The following is a 20,546-nucleotide window of genomic DNA, read 5'->3' on the forward strand; positions in this document are numbered from 1 at the left end:
TGCTTACAATACCTATAACACTGACAATTAATTTTAAATTGCTGTCAAGAATTTATCAGAGCTACAATCCTACACAGATAAATGAACATAGCATTTACACTCATATTAAGTATGCCTGACTTGCACATAAAACAATGCAGAATACTTCACTTAAAGAATGTGCAGTTTTTAATAACTCTTTTTCTTTCTTTCCTTTTTTATTAGCTGTGTTTTGTGGTGACCCTGGTACTCCCGCAGAAGGACGCCTCAATGGAAAAAGTTTCACCTACAGATCTGAAGTTAGCTTTCAGTGCAGACCCCCTTTTATTTTGATAGGCTCTTCAAGAAGATTCTGTCAAGCAGATGGTACTTGGAGTGGAATTCAGCCAACATGCATTGGTAATAACTACCACTACTTATGCTGTTTCTACTGAGAATATTCCCGATAAACTACTACGTGATCATAAATCTCGCAATGAGCTATCCAAATATAGAAAAAAAATCTGTGTAATATAAAAAGAACTAGTAAATAAGGTTATATTTTGAGCATAAAAATTTTAGGATAAACACAATCACATATGAAGCAATTTGTAAATTCACATAATTGCTTGTCTGCTGGCAATGCAGAATGTCAATATGTGCAAATGCATAAATTTGTTCTGTCTATTTTTAGAATCTCTTGGATATGCAGAAGACTATGGCAGGTTAAAGACCAGATTTTGTCACTGGAGAGTTCAAGGCATTTTTCAGAATCAATCCTAAATAAAAAAGCATTTTGGACTTTATGAGAGTGGCTTGTACATCTCTGATCTTTTGAAATTCTGATCAACACCCAAATACTCTGTTTCTCATTGACTGATGTGCAACTGGTATGCTTTTAGCATGTTACATAATAAGACTGAGAGAAATGCAGGACACCTTTAACTCCCACTGACATCGGAATTTAATCCAACTTGGGGTCACTTGCTAGAGAAAATTATTTTGGTGTTATAATAAAAAAATCATCTTTGATATTTCTAAACAATCACATTCAGATGTAGATTGTATCCCATTTATATGCTTTGTTGCAGCTAAGATACTAGCTATGTAAAAGAGCTGGGGTGGGCACTCTGGGAAAAGGTTGTAAGTATGGTTATTGAAAGCAGGCTGTATTTTTAAATGAAGACATTAACAGTCAACAGAATTATGTTATATGAATGCAAAACTTCTGCTGTCCTTAGTTTTTGTAAAGTGGGCAATAAAAAACACATATATTTTTTAACAGAGGCGAGAAGTTTTCCAAAAGCTAAATTTCAGGTCTACTGAAAAGAATCAAATTTGAAAATGTCCTAACGACATTTCTGTTTATACTTAATATACCACAATATAGAAGCATATGGAAAGAACTGCATCAAAGATATAAGTTTTTATTTTACATCATAGTTTTTATGTTATTGTAAAAGGAAAATATTATGTAATCTAAAATATTTACAGTTTTAATTTCTAAGCAATTTGAAAGTTAAGAACAGTGAACAATACCTAGAATGACACCTAAGAGTACCATTTGGTGCAAGCTTTTCTATTTCTGGATATCAATAATTTCCTTAAAATACTTTGAGAAGTCCTCCTTTTTATCATCACTCTTTCTTCAGATGAGACGTATCTTAAAAAGTCAATTCAGCTTCATGTGTCTGTTATTAGCAATAGCATTTCAGCTGTGGATAATTTGTAAAAAGTTCTTGAGCTGTTCAAGTAGCTCAAGGTCAGGAGCATGTTTGCTTTTTATTCTTGCACGTTAGGTCAACATCCACCTAACTTTTGAAGCCCTTGGTAAATATGAGTCCAGTTGAATTTTTGTGCTCTACTGATAGTCAATATTGAAAATGGTTGTTGGCCAAGAGTGGAATGATATATCACATTATTGGAAGTGAAAAGTTCAATTTGCCCTCTACAGAATACTAAAACTTGTTACAGATGAAATAGAGTCCCAAGCTGTGTTCTTCATAATTCAGTGACAGCACCAAAGCAGAGTCGGTTACCAAGAGATAGTCACATACTACAAAAAGATTCACTGGATCAAGTTCTGTGCTGTCTAACTTTTGGATGTGGTTGGGCAGCCCCAAAGCCACCATCAGAAAATGGACATTGCTGAATCAGAAATCATTTCAGGCTTCTTTAAATTGCACTTATGAAACCAAACAAATATAACAATTAGTTATATTCTGTTGCCATGTGCTTTTTTTATGCAAGCAGTGTATTTCAGCAACAAATGAGATAGTACTCTGTTTTCTTGTTGGCATAGGAAAAAAAAATATAAAAAAATTTATTTTACTTGCTATAAGAAAGCAGACTGACTATGGGTTTTATTTGGTTTTTTTGGGGGGGAGCGTTATTGATTTTTTTGTTCAGTTTTGGGTGTTTTTTTTAGAAAGCCAACTTAGCCAAGCTGTTCATTTGAAATGAATAGAAGCTAAAGATTTCCTTATATATTCCCACTGCATTGTGAATAGTGAAACATACTGTGGATTCAAAGAGGTTTAAAAGAATAAGATTACTAAAAAAATAATCCTAACTCTAAAGTCTGCACTGCCAGAAATACCTGCAAAAATTATTTTAAAAAAATGACAATGTACTGAAGCAAATTACTGTGATATACTTGGAAATTTAGTTGGAAATACTAATGTAATATATAGAAAGGCACACATTCCATTAAAAATTGAATTGTTATCATCACTAGACATTGATGAAATTATTTAATCTTTGCAAACAGTTTTTGAATATTCTTTCCATACCATAATAATATGTGTTTTGTTTCACATTTTTCATTAGATCCCGCTCACAATACGTGTACAGACCCTGGTACTCCACATTTTGGAATACAGAATAGTTCCAGAGGTTATGAGGTAATTTTCTTAATTATTATTTATTAGCTTTCTAAAATGAAAATGTTTTTAATAATAACAAATATATTAAATTTTATACGAAAAATTATCTGTAGGTTTAAATGTCTAATGCAAACCCTATGAAATTTCCACTCCCTTTTTAATAAAAACTCATGCTCCAAGGTTTATTTGCAAACATCCAGCTTAAAGAAAGAACTTCTAACCCTGCAATATATCATTTGTTCAGTCCTTTACAAGACTTCAGTAGGGAGGGCTATTTATAAATTGTCTACTTAATATGATATGGCATGATATAATTACTTTGGTTTATGATCATAACTCTTTCCTACATTGATGAATAGTTGGTAAATACCTAACAGCCAAAGACCTGTGTGATCCAAAGGCCATGTAGTCCTTGACAAAAAAGTCAGCATGTGGTTTTACTAAATTAACAATTCATGTTATGTTTTATTCAGTCAGAGAAGATAAAATTATTCCATGTTGTGTCCAGGTTCTCTGTGATGAATGTCCTTTCTATAATTTCCAAATTTCTCACAGGTTATTAGTTTAACAAGTGGTAGGCAGAAAAGTGATTGAGGAAATAAATGTAGATGCAACAACGGCAGTCATTATATAGATTGATAAGCTCCATGGGATAGATTTTTCAGATACAAATACGTGTGATTGGAATCTAAAATATGTTCTGTTTGGGATTCCTGCTTATTTCTGAACCTAGGGCAGCGTGCCACATTGCAATCAAGCTACTAGAACTGTTTTTCAAAAAGTCCTTTCTGTAAGTTCCTTTGGTTATTGGTACCCTCTCTCTCTGGCAATTTTGCTGGTTTTCGTTGTAATGGCTGTCATCTCTTCTCTTCACTTTGTGCTCCTGCCTGGCTCACAGATATCAAGGCACTGCTCCCCGAGCCACATCTTGTGGCCTCACCCCTAAGGTGGTTCTGCTTCTTGCAATAGGTGCAGTTGCCTTTCTGTTGTCTCATCTTGACCCTCTATCTGTCCCCATTTTCACTTCAAATACAACTTTAATCTTTGCCCCTAATTTGGTCAAGGGTTGTTTTCTTATTTCTCCTCCTTTTGTCTGCCTCACAAATGGTCTTTAATAACAGAATTGTACTGGTCCATTCACTGTTCTACTGTCTGTTGAACAAGAAGACTGATTTTCTCTTCTCATTGACCTCCAGAGGCCATAGTAAATCTTTGTCTATTCTATATTAAATCTTTCTCAATATGTGCTTTCACTCTCAGAACACTATCTAGTGCAACAACACGTAGACTTCTCTCTAATTACTAGTGAACTAGATTGTTCTGTGTTTTTTTCATATGTGATTAGTCGGCTTCCTGTTTGTATGACTTAACCAGGTTTCTAAAAAACAGCTTTTAACAGTTTTTAATCATTATAGAATAGTGTGATGACAGCCAGCAGACCTTTGAAGGGTTTTCCCCTACCTACCAGCATCCTATCTTGCCTCATTCATTCTGTGCCTTTTGTGCTTCACTGAGCTGTGAAAGTTACAAATGGCCCAACATTTTTCATCCAAGTACTATACAAAGAGTGTATTGCTTTTGTTTTAGTATTTACAAGTAAAATGAAAAAGCAATATAAGTCTGTAACTACCTTGAACTTATACATTATTTTTTGCTTGGTCTTTTGGAGCAGTGGGAAAAATTTGCATATCATTCTTACTGACAGATGCCAGAATAGTCAATTTCGCAAGGAAGATGACTGAGTCAAGACTAGCCACAAAGTGTTCTAGTCCCCACTACAGACATGCTGTGTGTCCTTGGCAAGATGGAGATTAATATGTTTAAAAATAGTTAGAAAGACAAGTCTACAAAGCTTTATTAGTAATTTGACCTTTAAAAATACCAGTGATTTTCTCAAGGTACTTCAGGAAGAAATGGTGTTACACTTACTAAACATCTATCATGGTAATCAGGTTTTAGGTAACTGAGTGTATGGTTAGCAGTTAGCCACTTTTGAAGATGCTCCTTTTTAATTTCCATTAAAGTCCTGCTATGACATTTGCAGCACAGACCTACCTGCATATCTATAATTGCAAGCTGTTTTACTAATATGCATCAATCCCTACTCATTTGCAACTTATACAATTTTTCCGTGTGACGTTTCTTTATTACTGAGTCATATAACTTCCAATAATGCCAGTTTTGTCCCTTTTAAAAATTTATTTATTATTTCTTGCCAAGATGTTTGATTTAAAACAAAAATAATGTTTTACTGATCAGCCTCCCCCCCCTTAAATAACTTGGCCTGGAGTTTGTTTGAGCTACTTTTGTCAATACCATCAATAAATCCATTTTACTGAAATCTTCATATAATCTCTCATCTGTTATGAAAATTCTTTATCACATGCAGTTTTGTATCTAGTTTTCACATATTTCTATTCTTAGTGGAAATCCAAAGAGCATTTTCTCAGTTACTTTACCTTTTCTTCTGAGAAAGGTCGTTTCACAGTTGATCATAGGAAGGCTTTCCGTAACATCATTCTGCTAGTTGAACATCTCAAATGAAACTTAGTCTATAGTAACAAATGCAGTGTAAGAAGTCATGGCCTGGAGTTTTCTCTAGTGCATTTATTTGTAGATGAAACAGTTCTTCGTAGTTTTTTCTTTTTCCTTGACTAACCCATGTTAGTCAAGTCACACAATGAAAAGCCTTTGAAAAAGACTTTATGGTGAAGTTCTACTGAAATATGTGCAGTGATGTACAGAGAAGAGAGGCATCTCAGGCATTCAGTTTGCTTCTGTCACACTGACAAACTTAGTGGCAGAAATGTACGTGTCATTTTCTTCCATGTGAACAGCCTTGTCAATGTTTTTCCACATATTGCTTTCAAATAAGGTTACAAAAGATCAATTGCTCAAACTTTTCATCACATTAAAAAGAAAAAAGTTAAGCTCTAGAAACTGTGAAAAGCAGACATTTTTATTTTTGAAAAAATCTCTATATTAATTTACCACTGTCTTGAGATGTGGTATCTCTGTGATGGATATCTCTTCTATCTAACATTCTGGTTTGATCCTTAGGTTGGGAGCACAGTTTATTTCAGATGCAGAAAAGGTTATCACATTCAGGGATCTACTACACGTTCTTGTCTTGCTAACTTAACCTGGAGTGGCATACAGTCTGAATGCATTCGTAAGTCCAGTTTCTATTCTAATGACTTAAAATACTGTGCAATTTTTGAAGAGTTACAAAATGAAACGTGGAAATTCATAGTAAATTATATGCTACAAAAACAGGAAACTATTTAAAACAGATTTTTAAATGTTTTTGTTTCCTATTTGAAGACTAAAGTTTTTTAATGACGTTCACAATAATTCTATTGGTTTTATTCAGAAAGAGTCTGTCCTCATTAACCTGCTACATTAGCTACTTGAATTCAATCTAGGATATTTTTTGTGCATGTACTGGATTAATAAAGAACAGAATGTGACCTAAAATATGCATGGGTGTATTTTGTTGGCTAGTATTTTGTGAATCATAAACTAAAACCCAACAAAATCAATTTTTTTCCAAACTATACAGGGTTATGCAAATTATTAGTATATTTATAGCTCTGTATGAGTTGGAGGACATCAAATAACTATTGTGGTAAATGACACTGACCTAAGCTAAAAGAAGTTCATTAGAATGACCTCAGATTCTTATCGTATTTCAAATTTTCCTTGGGTTGTTATAAGTGAACACCATGTGGCACAGAGATAGAAGCATACTGAGCAACCATATCTGTTATAATCATTTTACTATGACAAAACCTTCTTTCAACAGAAGTCTATAGCACAGTAACCACTCTAATTTTCTGAACACAGAGTAGAAGTTATGCTTGAAGCTGTGACAGTACAATAATTCACCAATCATCTCACCATGTACAATGGAATGTGCTTCTCTTCATTTTAACTCTTTCTTGATTGCTACTGTGATTTAATTTTGGTTTATTCTTTAAAAATATGTGATAGTATCATTTCCATCTTCCCACAATAATAAAACTATACACTCTGAGTGTTACTTTTACAAATAATAGCTAGACATTGTTAAAAGCTATACAGAGTTCACATAAAGGGAATAAATTGGCATGCATTTATTTCAAATTGCTCACTCTAATCCTATGAAAACTGCTTACCACCACTTTTTCTAACTCTAAAAATCCCTTTGCAGCTCATGCTTGCAGGCAGCCAGAAACACCGGCACATGTAGATGTGAAAGCAATAGATCTTCCTACTTTAGGGTATACTTTGGTGTACACCTGTCAGCCAGGATTTTTTCTTGCTGGTGGATCAGAGCATCGGACATGTAAACCAGATATGAAATGGACAGGAAAATCACCTATTTGTAAAAGTAAGTCATTACTCAAGTGATTTGTTGGGTCCTACTTGGTTGGAATTAATTTTCCCTGGCATTTTTATTTTATATGGTAGGATTAATTTTTTCCGCTTACTATTTAAAGACACGTATGACACAACAGCTTTTACTTTACGGAAAAACAGTGAAGAAATCAAAAAGTGAGCATAATATCTAGAACTCATGGAGGAAGACAATGGGATACGTGTGTGTAAATGCACAGGCACACATATACGTTTTTACTCCTAATGAGCAAACAAAACCTAAATAATATAAAGTATTATTCTTAACTGCATTTATCTTTACTTCACAGTTTTAAATAGTATTTCAATGTATTCAGTGTTTAATGTATGATTTTCTATAAGGAATGAAAAAAGTTATTTAATATCTTAGCTTTTAGATTCATGCAGGTGTGATTTTCGTCTAAGGAAATCTTCTAAAATAAAAAAGAACAATAAAATAAAAAAAATTATCTTTGCACTAGATTCTTCTTTTATTTATATCAGTGTAATTTTCATCAATGTAACTTTGCTAGAGTAGATCTAAGTATATAGTTATGAAGTCTAAATTTGCTCTTCACACAAGAATAAACATGACTATAAGTTCTCAATTCAGAAAAATAAAATAAAATAAAATAAATCTATATTTAGAATATGAATAAAGGAAAAATAGTCAGATGCCATGGGAAAGTTGTTTGCAATATGATTTTTAATTCTAATGTATCAAAGTATGATGAATGGTTTTGATGTTTGAGCAATATTTAATTTTCCTTAATGTAAGGGTAGAGTTCTTTGATCCAGCATTGTTGTATCATCTACACATCAGAATTTATTTTCTTATTCTGTATCCCTAAAGGATGAGTTTTCATGGTACTGTATAAGTAATAATTTGAGATAAATGACCTTTTATGGGTTTTTTGGGGGGGGTGTTTTATTTATTGAAGATACAATACATAAAAGGTTTCTAAAAAAATGATTTTCTTGTTTTATTGGCTTACAGTTTTTAGGTATAGTTCTCATTGCGTGTCCCCCACATTTGTGCTTTCTTAGCACTTGATCAGTCTAATTAGTGAATTTTGGCTCCTAAAGGAAAAAAAAACCCAACATGTAAGACTAGACCATCCAATGGGACATTATCCTTTCTAAAGTAGCAAATTATATGAGTCCAGAACTTGATCTGGGGTCAACGGACATAACTTTCCTGAGTGTACACAAATATAGCAAATTACACCAGTTTCCCATGACATCTGATCCTGTTATCTTAATCAAGCTATCTAGCCTTCGCTGGTTTGTGTTATAAATGCATCAATCTTACTTAACACAATTTTTACTATTATAATATACTATTATTTATAATTAAAGATAGTATTTTCCCCTCCATAAGGCTCTCTTTTATAGCACTGGGACTGATATAAAAATTTTGGGCCTAAGTGTGTGAAATAATAGGCTAGCCAGACAATTTTGCACAGTAAAATTTTTGTTTACCTAAATTATTTTCTGATAGTTTTGTGCAAGTATGTGTATAGTTTAAACATGAAAAGTATTCAAGACCAGTTACTTCTGTTTTAAATATGGCTCTATTGGATTAGAGATGATTGCATCCATCAGGTATTGTTTTACCATTTTATTAAATAAAAAAAAAAAAAAGAAAAAAACCCACACAAATATGTTCATGAAAATGATAATTTGTCTTTTTACTTGTAGGTAAAGGAGTGAGAGAAGTTAATGAAACAATAACTAAAACTCCAGGTTTGTATACAAGAAGAGCTTTAGATCTAAATAAATTAAATTGATTTACACCCTAGATTGTTATGGATAATAAAATTATTTCCAATATTTAAGTATTTGTTAGTCATTTTCAAGGAATGTTAATGTTGAGGTCTTTCATAGTAACAGATGCCATGTAAAACCTATTCTATTAAATTCTTTCACAAGCAATTTTTTTAAATTTCTATAGTTCCAATTTTGTAAATTGCATAAAATCTCTTGTCAAGCAAAAAAAAAAGGAACATTTACATACAAAACTCAGATTTAGTAGTTTTATATCAGAAAGATTGCTATAATGGAGAGCCTTATAATGAGTGTATACTATAATTGCAGGAATTCAGTTCAGTCAGTTCTGCACTTTACATTGCAAATGTTGGAAAAAATACATCAAAAAAACCAAAAAACCAAACAAAAAAACACCCCAAAAAACCCTTCAGAAATTTTGATGGCCTTCATGTCATGAAAATTTTCCATGTACTCCAAGATAGGTTTTCTGAAATTTTGTGGACACCAGGCAGATGTCAAGGCAGGCAAACATTACTTCTGCTTTCCTATGCCACCTTGTGAACATGTGCGCAGTTAACCTATTCCTCCTACCAGTGACAAAATAGAAAAATACATCTGAGAAATCCGTAATGCAGGTCCTTTTAGATTCAATGCTTTTCAGAAAATGAAAGGCCTAAATTTTTTATTGAGTTATTTAAAAATTAGCAGAGTTATCACCAAATAAATGAGCTTGCAATTCTATATTTTGAATTTTAGCAAAGCTGCAGGGAAAATAAGATTAATGGTTCATGCTTGTGGCATTTCACAGAAGGACTGTAGAGTAGATGGGATGAAAAGGTATTTCTGCTAATAATTAACCTTCCTGGTGAGTTTGTTAGTGAGTGTGTCAGGTGAAACCGTAAATGAGTTCCTCTGAAATGCTTTACTTCTGCAGACTCACAATAAAGCAGAATGTAATGTGCATTCATTATAATTAATACACAGTCTTCTTTTATTGGGGGATTCACCTCACCAAACACCTAAGGTATGCATTATTCTGCTACCACACAGATTTTGAAGTTTCAATGCCAAATTAAAATGCAGACCTAGTCTCCAAATATATCCACTATGCAGAGTATGAGTATCAATTCATGCTGTATCATGTCCCTTATAACTAGTTCTGATAAGTAAGTAGTATTTGAAAAGTATTTTTTTAAAAAATTAAATGTTTTGATTGCAAATGCCAATAATACTAAGGAGAAAAAGGAAACTATAACATATGACAATAATTAAGAATGAAAGGTTGTAAGCTTTCAAAAAAGAAGTCTGCACTAATATTTTGTCTTTTAAAATTGTAAATTCTCTTTAGGATAGAACACTGTATTTTGAAGCACTTTCTTTACTGTGTTATCTTGACTTTTAGTACAATTTGATTTACTGCTAACTATTTTGAACAGAATTAAGCTAATATTGTTAAACTAGAGTTTTTGTAACAGAATAGATTAATGTTCTGATTTATCACTTTTAGATATCTGAATACAAGTTATATTTGTTATTGATTATTAAATTTCTTTTTTTTCTGGAGTTAATGCCTTCATAAACAATAGTAAATATTTTTACATGGTTGAGTATAGGTCACAACTAAAGAATCCTTACAATACACATTTGAAGTTTAAGAACTGAATTACTCTGGTTTTCCATGGTTCTCACTGCTTTGTATAGTCTTCCCAAAAATGTTTAGGAAGCTGTTTTAATGGGTAGCCATGGATTTTCCAAATTATCTTGTTCTTAGAAGAATCTACAGTCCATGCAGTATTGGAATAATAATACCCAGTTCATTTTTCTCATTCTGCTTTTGGTGGGAAAGGCAGGGGCATTATAAGGGTTCAGCACAATCAACTCAGAGCCACTCCAAATCCTCAGCAGCATCCCCAAGGACTGCAGCACTTGCATTTTAATGTTTTACAAAAACATGACTGGGGAAGCAGAAATACAATTTTTTTCCCCTACTAATTCTGTCCATCTGCAGCAAGTGCAAATTCTGTAAATACTGAGTCAATAGTACTATTTTGTAAAGCTTAACAGATATTATTGACAGAGTAGTTAGACAAACTACAGAACGAAGATGTTAAATGTGGTGAAAGTATGTTCCTTTATAAAAGCCTTAAATAGTATCTTTCAGGTTCACACTAGTAATACTAGATGTTTACTTCCATAAGAATTTCATCAGACACAAAATTTTAATTAAAAACATAGACAAATAAAAAGTAATTTTAATTTTTTTTAGTGCCAGGTTTCAAATTTATGCTATGTCACCATTTTAGCAAAACAATGGGAAATACATAGAAAATAGAGTCTGAACCCTTTCTAGAATTCATATATATGCAGAAATTGTATGAATTCTAAGGACTGTGAGATGCCAATAGAATGTAATCTTTCAGATTTATAGTAGTAAGTTGAGGTTACGTAGTGTAAAGCCCAAGTCCTGCACTGAGTTTTACTTTGGAAACTGAACACTTAAAATTCTTCAAAGCTGTTATACTCAAAGCCATATAGTAGATCTCTGCTCACTTGGAATCCAGTGGTGGTACCAATGATCTAGAGAGGTTTTCAAATCGTGCCACATTGAGCTTGAACACTTGCATTGTGACTTTTGCACAGTTTAAAGGCACTTAAGAAGTTATTTATTTAGTCAGCAGCTAGTTAGCAATCAGATTTTCAGATGTATTGCCTGTCAGGTATTATTGCCCTGGCTTTCTGTTTGATTCATTTTTGCAGTAAGTGATTAGATAGAGGAGGAAATATCCATAGAACTTATTCAAAATGGATACATCAGATACCTGTACTGATAAATTTCCTTCAATATAGACGGCTACCTTTGCATGGCCCCAGAGTTTGATAAAATGCAAAAAAAAAAAAAATCCAATTATTTAATTTAAGATTTTAATTAGCAGAGTGTGAAACACTTCTAATGTCAGTCTAGCTATTTTGGAAGTGTCATTTGTAGTGGCCATGGATAGTAAGGGTGAATTTTAATAGTTGCTAGGGCTGTTATTTTGTCAAGATATTGTGATTGATTAAAGTATTCTTTTAATGAAGTTTTAGTTTGATTCTTAAAGTTTACTTCTAAATAGTAATGCTAGAAAAACTTATAACTAAGTGGAAAAATCTCTGTTGTCACATATCAGAAGCTACCAGGGAACACTGGGTGCTGTCTGGCCAGGAGGAGGGTTGGTCTCTTTCAACCAGCTTTACTGTTTTTTAACTTAATTGTCACATCTGAAGGAAGTCTTTCCCAAATTTTATAACAGAAAAGCATATAGGAGAAATATAACAATGTGTAGGGGAGAAATTAATGTTCAAGACATGTAGCACCTTGTAAATGCTTCTGATGTAAAATCTCCTCCTAAGAATTTTTTTCTGTGTTTTTAATTAATGTTGATATTACAGATACTGGTGAGTGAAAGATATTTTCTACTTTGTAGGTGATTTAAACACATATTAAAAATATTTAAAATACAGCATTTAACACCTAAATAATTTATTTTTCCTGTGTAGAGGAAAGATACAACTAACATAAAATAAATTACCCAAATACATATACTTTTTCCAATAATTCATTCTTCATTTTATAGGATTTTCAGATAATTCAAACTGCAGTTGCTAAGAAACAGATCTTTATTTTAAATATAAAAAAAGTTCCCTTCTCTGACAACTTCACTGTTCATAGGTGCAGTAATACTGTATGGAGAAAAGCTGTGATGTCTAAAAATGACTGATAAAACTGTACTTGAAATTCGGTTAATTCAGTTGAATATTCAGTTGATATTCAGTTGAAAATCACACACAGTACTGCTTTGATAGATTCATGAAACAAAAGGGATGTCCTAAGAGAGTGTTTCCTTCCAGGAATCCTTGACTTCAGAATATTATTCCCCTTTTTCTCATCATACCTTAGGGCTACAGGGCTTTAGGGGAAGAGTCCATTATTTTCTGTAGTCTTGAGGACATTCACTGAATCACACAAGCTATGAAGTGTGAGGTTATTTAAGAACATATACTGTGATGGAAAGGTGTAGTATATTATAGGCAATTCTGCAGAAAATTCATTAGATATATTGTCTTTATTGTTGTAAAATGTTTACTATAAGACCTCCTTATAATAGTGGATTGATTGTGTAACAGAAAAAATGAAGAACATAAGTATGGCTGGAAAGATGGTTACTTTGTTGTAGTTTACTTCTTTCTTTGTTTCTCTTTTTCACTTATTTAGTTCCCTCAGATGTGTTTTTTATAAATTCACTGTGGAAAGGGTTTTATGAATATTTAGGAAAAAGACAGCCTGCTACTCTCACTGTTGATTGGTTCAATACCACAAGCAGCAAAGTGAATGCCACATTCATTGAGGCATCCAACATACAACTCAAACTATCAGGTAGGTTTAGAATTTGGTGTTAAAAAAGCTGTTCTTTTAATTTATTTTTTTTAATATGTTCAGTTTCTATGTATTTTCATCCAAATGAAAAACAAAACAAAAACTTTATGTTTGCGCTAAAAATCTTTTCCTGTCTGTTTTGCAAAAGGAAAGGTCCTAACATAATGGTCTGCACAGATTTCAGTCAATTTATGTTCAGTCACTCATCTATTTTTCCTGTTATATTTCAAATAGTGTATATAGGCATTTTAATAACTGTTCCATTGAAAAGTTCAATTAATCAATAGTGATTAATATTTAAAACAATATGGTCTTAATAATGGCATAGCATAAAATAGGTATGGAAAACTAAATAACTTTGTAAATTATGCATACATTTTAATCAATATCATGCATTGCCTTCTGCAAATCTGACTGTAAAGTTCAGATTTAGCCTCTCATCACAGGTATATTGAAATGAGCATTATCAGCTATCACTATCTGTTAAGGTTGAGAGTTCAGATAGAGTTTCCACAGTTGGCTGCCAAAAAAGAAATTTTCTTTTACTGCTGTATTGATATCTACTACAGCTTATACTGTTGTGATGTGAGTCAAATCCATTTTTTTACAGTTCAAGGAAATTCCAGGCATGGAATTATATCTGTATTCAGAATTATTGAAATACTGTATGAAAAGACAAGTATTCTTTTATGTATGAAATTAAACAGTACAAATCAATCTTTGAATCCTGTTATCAAATACGATGAGATGAAAGACAAGTTAAATAACATCCTGCTATTACAGCACCTTAAATCTTGGGGTTTTCCATTCTATAAAATTCAATTATTACAGAATGTTTTCTACAACCTATTCTAGTTCTAAAGTACTTAGATTTTAAATGATATTTGAACAAAACGGCTGAAAATTTATTTCAAAAGCATGTCTTACCTCCTTTATATTAATAGGTGTTTACAAGAAGGAAGAAGCCCATTTACTCTTGAAAGTTTTCCATATTAAAGGACCCAGTGACATTTTTGTAAGCAAGTTTGAAAACGACAACTGGGCTCTAGATGGTTATGTAAGTAGTCAGATTGCCAAGGATAAATCTTGCTGAGTTTAAATTTTGAAGCAATTTCTGGTTACCTCTGTAACTCTACCTATTTTTTTGTATTACAAATGTGGAAAACAGCACTCTAGATGTCAACGCAGAGATTGCATTACCTTTTTCCTTTAAAAATATGTATACAAACTTCTATCTGCTATTCTCCGAGTAGAATTTTTAGTTTATGAAAGGGAAGGTGGAGTGAATCAACATATTTTGCCATGTTTTTGCCTTGTTTCCTTGGATGGGAGAGGGAATTTTACCTTTAGAAATATTGTCCTTTTTTGGTTTGGTAAATAATTCACTGCAATAAAATTACATCTAATCTTGAAGAAAAACAGTGCTGGTTTACTCTTTGCATTTCTCCTTTCTGCCTCATGATGCTTTCTATGGAAAATAATTTAAAATCTGACAATTCAGCAGGCTTCTATATCTGTATACTAAATTATGTGTATGGCATTTGAGGAATTTTAAACCCCAGCAATATATGTCAGATATTTTAAAATCATTCCAGGTGTTATTTTGAAACTTTGTTTAATACTGTTGCAAATTTAAAATAATAAATATTGTAAAAGCATAGAGAATTCACTAATATTTTAAAGGCTAAAAGTGAAAATCTGGACTCCATATTATTCTAAGTCAGAAAGACAAATGGTTTAACATTGTTATTTATTTGTTTCAGAAATCCTTTTTTTCTGTTTCAAAAAAAAAAATCTAGGTATCCTCAGGGCTTGAAAGAGGTGTTTTTACTTATCAAGGTGATATACATGGAAAAGACTTCGGAAAATTTATGCTCCAAAGACAAGGTAAATGCTTTCATAGAGCTTTAATATGTATAATCTTTTTGGGTCTTGCAAGATCGAATTCAACAAATTACTCAACTATCTAGCTAAAGTAAGCACATTTATTTGATGTCACTACTATTATAAAAGACATAACCAAATATGCATATTTGAAATTTACAGTTCAAATCCTAATTTAACTCTGTTTAACATGTTACTATCATAGGTTTTCTAGCACAACAACCTCATGAGGACAGGATACTCTTAAAGAGAATGCCATTGCAAGTGTTTGTTTTTTTATGAATGTCTTTTTGAAAGTAACAGGGGTCATGGAATGCAAACACAATTCCTGCTCAAATGTATAAATCATTTAAGAAATTAAAGGGACAGAATCAACCCTAATTTTGATAGTGTCATTTGGATAGTGCTTGTTGGTGGCGGATGTTTTCAGAATGTACATGTATGTGGACAGAATTCTACTTTATTGTCAGTAATATGAAATGACTGTCTGAGGTATGTATTAGAGCTACAGTTCAAGTGCTCTAGCAGCTGGTGTAAAACTAGTTATTTTATTCATAAACCAATTTTTTTCATAAATAAAAAAAATAGAAATAGATAAAACAATTCATAAAACCTAAGAAAACATTTGCTCATTAAATATAAACTCATAAGATATTTTTGGCAAATACTAAATGTAGACATCCGCATTTCCTGATCCTGGAACTGGTACAGAGTGGTCAGAATATGGTATATACACAGAGAAATACTGGTCTAGGAAGAGGAGACAGCCTAGCCAATATATCTATAGCAGCCTGTATGTGCATTTTATAAACTGCCTTAGCTCCATTAGCTTCATTGCTGCTGTACCCAATGCCCTTTAGAGTTCTGTTGAATTTCCCTTGTATTTCTTTACTCTATTAACTACTGTAATAGCAGTTATGCTATGGATTTGCTCATCTTGGCCACCTATCAGATTGCTAGATATGTTTAGTCACAAGGGGCTCTTCAGAGCCTGAGCCTAAGAACTGCCAGTTATGGAAGCTGAATATAAGTCCAGTCTTCAGAGTAAGCTCTTGTGAAGGACAGATGATTTGTCTGCCTGTACTTTTATGTAATCTTTATTAGTGTAATATCTAAGCTGTTTTTACTTTCTGACTATAAAGTAGAGCATCAACATTTGTTCAAACATATGTCTGTTAAGCAGCCTGGTGTCTTTAAGCAGTGAGAGTGTAGTTTGTTGTTTTTATTTGTGGTGTATGTATGTATTTGTGTTGGGTTTTTTTCTTAAGCCAGGTCAAAAAATATATCCATGTTTTCCCAGCTACCTAATAAAAGTTTGACTCTATGTGAAATTGATAACTCAGGGGGTAAATGAAGAACAAACAGAATGACAGTTATTGAATTCTCCAGTGGATGTATTCTACAGTAGTGCAAAACTTTGTCCAAATCACCCTCAAGAGTTGCAATCTGATCGCTCAGTTTGTATAATTCCAAGGCTAATAAGGAGCTGAAGTGTGCAAGTTACACGTGCATTCCTGGACTGAATGCCTCTCATCTTCAGCTTTGACATCTCAGCAGACATCTTGCTGAAAATGCAGATACCATCTCTTTTACAAGATTGCTAAGTAGACACTGATTTATAGAAATGAATTGCTTATTGTCTATTGAAGAATCTACAGCTAAAAGGAAACAGCACATTTCCATCCAATACAGGTCATAATATCTGTCAATACCCTCTCATATTCAAGGATAACTTGCTTTGGTTTTTAAATCTATTCTGTTCATGAATATTCTCATACATCCTCTGACTGAAGACTTAACATATTTCTGTTTTTTCAGGAAGTTAAATTATTTGCTGCCTTTACACTAAGCCAGAAATACACATAAACTGTGCATGCACTGGCGCATACATAAAGCAATATCAATTCTTCACCTGCACCATACTTTAAAGCATTTACTGAGAACTACTTGCTTAAGTGTGAAAGACCAATCTGTTTGATGAAGAGTTCTCTATAACACAATGCTAGAGAAATACTGGTCTCAGTGGATATGCTCAGTCTTGGAACTTAACAACATGAAAACAGAAAGGACTTTTCTTCCCTAGTACCGTTTATCCTCTTTCAGAAGCAATTCTGGTTGTAGCCTTAGAAAATAAGGGCAAAGAGAACTCTGTTATTAGTCTGTCAAAAGGTCTAGAACTGTGCCTGAACCTTCTTAAGGGGCTCAAGTTGTGACACTAAATTATTTAACTTCTTTTGCCAAGTTATCAGTCATTGCCAGAGGCTTTTGTTTTGTTTTGTTTTGTTTTGTTTTAGCAACTTGGTCTCCAAACACTGCACATCTGTGGCTAGATTCATTTTTAGCAATTGCTTGATGCCTGTGCCTCAACACTGCACTTCTAGAAGATGTTTATTCTAAAATCTTGTTAATTTTAGTCTAGACTGTCCTTTAAAATTGTATGAAAAAGTGGCTTTGTGAGAACAGAGATTTACTTCACCAAATTATTATTTTCCTATATTTATTTCCTCTGGATAAATACAATGACCCACTTCTCTTCCTTTTTTTTTCTTTCAAAGTACTTTTTTAGGTTTTTTGGACTGAAATAACACATCTTGACAAAAATATGAAATATGCATAATTAATTTGCATCTATGGTATATTGGGTCAATGGCTGTGAAATACACGTTCATTTCTTGAAATTAATCAACTCTTAAAAGAATTGAACATCAGGGGACATGAATTTTAAATTTCACTCTATAAATCATCCTTCCTCTCCAGATCATTTGACACAACTTCCATCATTCATGAAGAAACTCTGCATCTAAACAGGGTACTCAAAGCTTCGGTGTATACAACTGTTGTGTGTTAGCCAACGCACAGATAGATGGTTAGGAGTAATGAGCTAGGAGACTATATGTTAATATATGTCTACACCCAATGAGGTACCTTCACAACGACTCTTTGCTATCCAGCAGGTTTGGTCAGGTGAAGAAATTCCAGCCTATATTGTTTCTTAGAAGCTGCTGACTTGCTTTCACTGTCGGTATTTTTTGCTCTTAAATCCTTGACCTGCTAATTGTCTTTGTCCCAGAAATTACTGTTATATATGTAATTATACTTTTCTTATCTTTCATGGCTTTTGCTGTCACACATTCTCCAACTTCAACAGCAGTTCTCTTAGTAAAACTGCGCCGTGCTGTACTGTTGCCAGTCAATTGAAACTCTGGGCTAGGAGTCAAAAGAGAAATGCATATGAAAGATCCAAGCAATAACAAGGAAATGTTCTTTGTCATAAAATCAAAAAATGGCTTGGGTTGGAAGGGACCTTAAAGATCATCTAGTTGTAACCTCTCTGCCATTGGCAGGATTGCTCCCACTAGATGAGGTTGCACCGTATTTTCTTTTAAAAAAGTACTATTTTCTATTAGGTAGAAATGAGAAAACTCAGCAGCCATCCAAAGGGTAGAAATACACAGCTTGTGCAGTATTGGCTTCACTATATGTTATCAAAATTTGCGTTTCGCCTGGCTGCTGCTAGTTTTAGGAGGCTAAAAACCACCCTCTTATTCTGTGAAATATTAAAAATCCCCATTTATAATCTTACTGGATATCTCTCTATTAAATAACACAATTCCCAGTTACAAAGTATGGCTGTTTTAATGAAAAATAAACCAAATTATCTTTTGCATACATTTTTTTGTTTCCTGTGTGTATATGCAGATATTTCCACTATTCTGGTTTTAGCTGTGTAGCAATGAATACCTTGATTTGGGCAGTACAATAGGCTTTCCCATTTCTTATCATGATAACACTGTCAGAAGAATTACAAAATTCACATCAGGATATATTTAATCATAAACAGCTCTGAAAACTATTGTAATAAGAAGACCAGACCATGTTGAAGTTATATTGCATCTCATGCATGTATAAAATTCAAATTATGCAGAATTGCAGCAAAGTTTCTTTTCCATAATGAAAAGCACACCCAATGCACAGTCTGGACCTGGTTAACACTTCTCCAGTGCCAATTATAGGTTGTAGATTTCAGTTAAAAATTTCAAGCTTGTGTGGTACTTTAAAAACTGTAGAGATATCGTATATTTGATTACCTTCAGTAGGAGTTTTGAGTATTAAGTATTAAATGTAAATCAGTAATCAAGCATAGATAACTTAAAAAGAAGTTTTTAAGTGTAAGTTTGTACCTACTTTTAAATGTTTGGTTACACAATTTTTTTTTTTATTTTATTTTATTTATTTATTTATTAAACATACCAAAACATTCATACCAAAAATTATTATGAATGTCAAACTACTGTTTTGTTTTAGATGTATTCTAGTTAGATATTTTATAATTTTTCTGCTATTTATAGACTAAACTGTATCTATCATATATATGCCATGATAATAGTTTTGAGATATAAATTTAAGACTTCACTGATCACACGTAGTTCTGTTTTGAAATTTAAATAAAATTTAGACTATTAATTCCAGATTTTTGTTGATATAAGCTGACTACAATGCTAGCATATTTTTTATTACTTACTCCAAATAATTGGAAAAAAAGCTGGTGATTGTGATAGTTAAGGATGAAGAAAGTGGTAACTCCATGGGGTTTTTTTCCAAAGTCTATCACTTCTTCTAATCAATAAAAATTTCAAAGGAACATTTAAATTACTATTTCTAAACCTCTTCTCAACTGTGCGAACTACTTTAGTTTATCTGTCTTTAATTTAGATAGGTTGGAGAATGTGCAGTACACGTGCAATGCAATACAAATACATAAATTTATGCCAAGATTCTTTCCACACCTTGAGTGTTTGGACAAATACTGGATAACTGAAGTCCAAGGATTTTTATAATACACTGATTGTATTCTAAACTGGTTCAGAGGTAATTAAGGTACTTCACAGTAGTGTGATAAAGTTCATAATATGATCCCAGCTACCACAAAATTAGTTTTATTAATTTGAAAAGATCTTCTTTCACAAGTTCTGCAGAGGAATATACCAAGTCTGAAATGTGACAGAGGATTAAGACAGTGAAAAAATTGTAGTACAGTATTTTCTCATGTAAAGTGGTCAAATGTGGCAATACTTGACTTTATTTTAAAGGCAACTTAATTTCTTCCCAAAATTTAATACATTTTTTAAAAGTATATATATAAAATGTATTATTAGCAATTGAAACATCAAAAGTTTAAAGATATCTCACAGTTCAAAAACTTATTTCATTTGTATTTTGCATTGAATTTGAACTGCAAGAAATCATAGAATCAAAGA

General features: G+C 32.6%; 1 protein-coding gene across 2 annotated transcripts in view; it reads left to right on the top strand.

The window, feature by feature from the left end:
• Positions 1–20,546, top strand: part of CSMD1 (CUB and Sushi multiple domains 1) — a 1,077,872-nt gene that overhangs the window by 1,050,101 nt on the left and 7,225 nt on the right. The window contains exons 61-68 of one of the 2 annotated variants that reach the window (XM_064650377.1): positions 205–378; positions 2,788–2,861; positions 5,904–6,015; positions 7,036–7,215; positions 8,922–8,966; positions 13,243–13,404; positions 14,349–14,461; positions 15,204–15,291. In XM_064650377.1, the coding sequence (XP_064506447.1) occupies positions 205–378; positions 2,788–2,861; positions 5,904–6,015; positions 7,036–7,215; positions 8,922–8,966; positions 13,243–13,404; positions 14,349–14,461; positions 15,204–15,291 (948 nt within the window). The remainder of the gene's footprint in view (positions 1–204; positions 379–2,787; positions 2,862–5,903; positions 6,016–7,035; positions 7,216–8,921; positions 8,967–13,242; positions 13,405–14,348; positions 14,462–15,203; positions 15,292–20,546) is intronic. The other variant, XM_064650376.1, reaches the window with a different exon arrangement.

Source organism: Pseudopipra pipra, chromosome 3 (assembly GCF_036250125.1).
Source record: "Pseudopipra pipra isolate bDixPip1 chromosome 3, bDixPip1.hap1, whole genome shotgun sequence".
In the NCBI taxonomy this organism is placed as follows: domain Eukaryota; kingdom Metazoa; phylum Chordata; class Aves; order Passeriformes; family Pipridae; genus Pseudopipra; species Pseudopipra pipra.